This window comes from Microtus ochrogaster, chromosome 18, assembly GCF_000317375.1.
Source record: "Microtus ochrogaster isolate Prairie Vole_2 chromosome 18, MicOch1.0, whole genome shotgun sequence".
NCBI classification, from domain to species: Eukaryota; Metazoa; Chordata; class Mammalia; order Rodentia; family Cricetidae; genus Microtus; species Microtus ochrogaster.
The window spans coordinates 42,891,963-42,894,933 of record NC_022020.1 but is presented as its reverse complement, the minus strand read 5'-3'; the positions used below and the strand labels follow the sequence as shown (position 1 = coordinate 42,894,933).

At 47.5% G+C, this 2,971-nt stretch overlaps 1 protein-coding gene across 1 annotated transcript in view; it reads left to right on the top strand.

Annotated features, from left to right (window-relative positions):
• The window catches only part of Aldh7a1 (aldehyde dehydrogenase 7 family member A1), a 36,125-nt gene that overhangs the window by 4,997 nt on the left and 28,157 nt on the right, over positions 1-2,971 (top strand). Inside the window, exons 4-5 of the mRNA XM_005356120.3 lie at positions 1,460-1,540; positions 2,093-2,216. Of these exons, the coding sequence (XP_005356177.1) occupies positions 1,460-1,540; positions 2,093-2,216 (205 nt within the window). The remainder of the gene's footprint in view (positions 1-1,459; positions 1,541-2,092; positions 2,217-2,971) is intronic.

Here is a 2,971-nt window from a genome sequence, read left to right as displayed (position 1 = left end):
CTGTAGACCAGGCTGGTCTCGAACTCACAGAGATCCGCCTGCCTCTGCCTCCCGAGTGCTAGGATTAAAGGCGTGCGCCACCATCGCCCGGCCCCTCCTGCCATCTTAGGTGGGTTCTGGGGATCGACCACAGGTCACCAGGCTTGAGCAGCAAGCGCCTTTAGCTGCTGAGCCACCCAATCTCTCTCCTTTGCTGACTGTTATGTCTGTCCCCCTTGCTACAGTGGCTGCTGTTGCTGTCCTGGTAATCTTTCTGAAATGTTGTGCTCTATTGTCTTTTCCAATTTAGGTTCTCATTTATTACTTCAGAATCTTGCCCCACACTGCCAGATTGCGTTCAGCATTCCTTCAGCAGCTTTTGCGTTTTTGAGTTGAGGTGGAGTTGCTGGATAAGTTAGGCCAGCCACTCTCGGATGAGAGCGAATTGGATTGAGTGGGGGATCTGTTTGTTGGCATGTGAGTTAAGCAATTGAGTTCAAAGTTTAGTGTAGAGACAGCTTGTTCTAATAGTCCTCTTGGGCTCCGGTCGTGTGACAGCGGCTTAGAGATGGCTGGGCCTCAACGAAAACATCAGAGCGGGCTGTCCGGTCCACAGCCTCCCTCCAGGACCCTCCCACGGAGCCTCGCTGCTGCCCTCTGTCCTTCTTTTGGCTTTGCTGACCTCACAACAGAATATTGCTTCATTCATTCCAGTTAAGCCTAGAAGTTCCAAAGGGAATTTTTTTTTTCCTTAAAGGAAGTAAAAAAGTATAAATACAAAGGAAAAATAATTTATAAAAGCTGCTCCGTTTATTTGTTTGTTTGCTTATATATTTATTTTGAGAGAGGGGGTTTAACATAACTTAGGGTAGCCTCAAACTTGATAGAGCCAAGGCTGGCTGTGAGCCCCTGATACTGCTGCCTTCCCGCGTGCTGGTGTTACAGGAGTGTGCCTCCATGCCTTCGCTGAAAACAGGTTTCCATCACCACCACCAATAAATAAAGGCCTTAAAATCAGTCTGGGAGAACAGACCCTGAAAGCATATAAACTGTTCTCAAACATGCTTGTATTACTCTAGATAGACACACCCAAGCTCTTAGTGACATCTCTAGCTACAGAGGCCCTGGCCTTCCCCACCAGCCCTTTATCCTTCATGATTCCTTCTGTATCTCAGGCCAACTCTTTCCATCCTTCAGGATTCAGCAGAGTCTGCGCTTAGATTGCCCCTGCATCTAGTCTTGTCACTTTCGCTTTCAGTAATTGTCTTTAGACCATCAGCAGTGGACAGTTGTTTGTTCCCTTTTCATCTGTGCCTCCCAGAAGAGATTCGCTCCAAGGATGTTTAGCCGTATCACAGTGCCGACGTGACCCAGAAAGCCTCTAATGACGTAGCTGCGGTCTGTTCTTCTGCGGCGCACATCTGACAGTGTGGTACACACAGACATCTACTCTGACACCAAAATTCCACTCTTTTCTTAGATTCCTGCCCCAAAGCGAGGAGAAATAGTGCGTAAGATTGGCGATGCCTTGCGGGAGAAGATCCGGGTGCTGGGAAAGCTGGTAAGGAATTCTTTCGAGTCTATTCGTGATCTCTTGAGTAGAGAACAGGCTCTCATAGTTTTCATATGTCCATTTTGTTTTGTTTGAAGCTGAGGTTTTTGCTGTGTTGTCTCACCTTGGCTCCCGTGATCCATCCCTCTGCCTCAGACGCCTAACTGCTGGAGTTCTGTGGGCTTCCTTTCCCCACTAGACTGAATCAGATTTAAAAGGATCAACATTGTATGTGTGTCCTAAGGTTGTGATTTCTGAGAAAAACAAGTTTCGAGATCCATTGTTTGAGAGAAAAGAGAGAAAAGTGAAAAAAGTATGTGGTTTAAAAATCATTGAAATAAGTCCATTATGCATGGTTGAAATTCCCAAAGAATTAATAGACAAATTGTATTAAAAATAAGACAAAAGCAAGTAAATAAAGAAGTAGAAAGATAAAAAACACCAGAAAACAGTTTTCCTTAGTTTCTTGTTTACATAAAATAATGTTTTATTTGTCTTCAGCTTCATGTTTTAAATACAGATTCTACCGGAGAAATTCTACTTGGATTTCTATATTTTTAGGTGTCTTTGGAGATGGGGAAGATCTTAGTGGAAGGCATAGGAGAAGTTCAGGAGTATGTGGACATCTGTGATTACGCGGCTGGCTTGTCAAGGATGATCGGGGGACCCGTTTTGCCTTCTGAAAGTAAGCCGGGAGTCCTTGAACCAAGTGTTTGGAGCTGTGGTACAGAGCTTCAAAATGTCCGCGGCCCAGTGAGATCGGGCGAGATGGCTTGACAGGACGCCTGACAACTTTGATTCCATTCCCAGGCCCCCCGGAGTGGAAGGAGAGAACTGAGTTTGTTGCCCTCTGGCCTCCACGTGTGTGTGCACGCAGACTCGCACACCAAATCCTTAGGTTTTGGAGTTGAGGGCGGTGTCAGGGAATTGGTAGCTGTAATAGAGCAAGCGGAGGATAGCACCGTATGCACGTAGTGGACTTCTACCCCAGCCTGGGGGATGCTGTTTAAAAAGGCCTCTCGGGGAAGTTAGCCTAAGGCCTTAAAGGAGATGGAACTATGGGTCGAATACTTCAGGTCGGGAAGGGGGTTGTGGGAAGTCAAGGATGGAGGAACATGGACGTGGGGACTGCCTTACTTTGGCACAGCTGGAGGACACGGTGCAAGGAAGGATCCCTGTTGGGAGGAGTTTGGACTTTACCCTGAACAGCTGCAGCATCTGTGCAGACTGTAGAAGCCTCCCAGCGAGGGATTGATGGCAGCAGGGTGAAGAAGGGAGAGCTGGAGTGAAGGCTAGCCTTGCCAAGCAGGAGTTGGGGTGCTGGCCTGCAGGATGGCCTCAGTGTGAGGTGCTATGCTGGGAGGTCCCCAAGTCTGCTTCCAGTGTGAATGATGACAGGAAGGGCCACTTCCCTACCATGTAGCAGTGTGTAATTTTAAC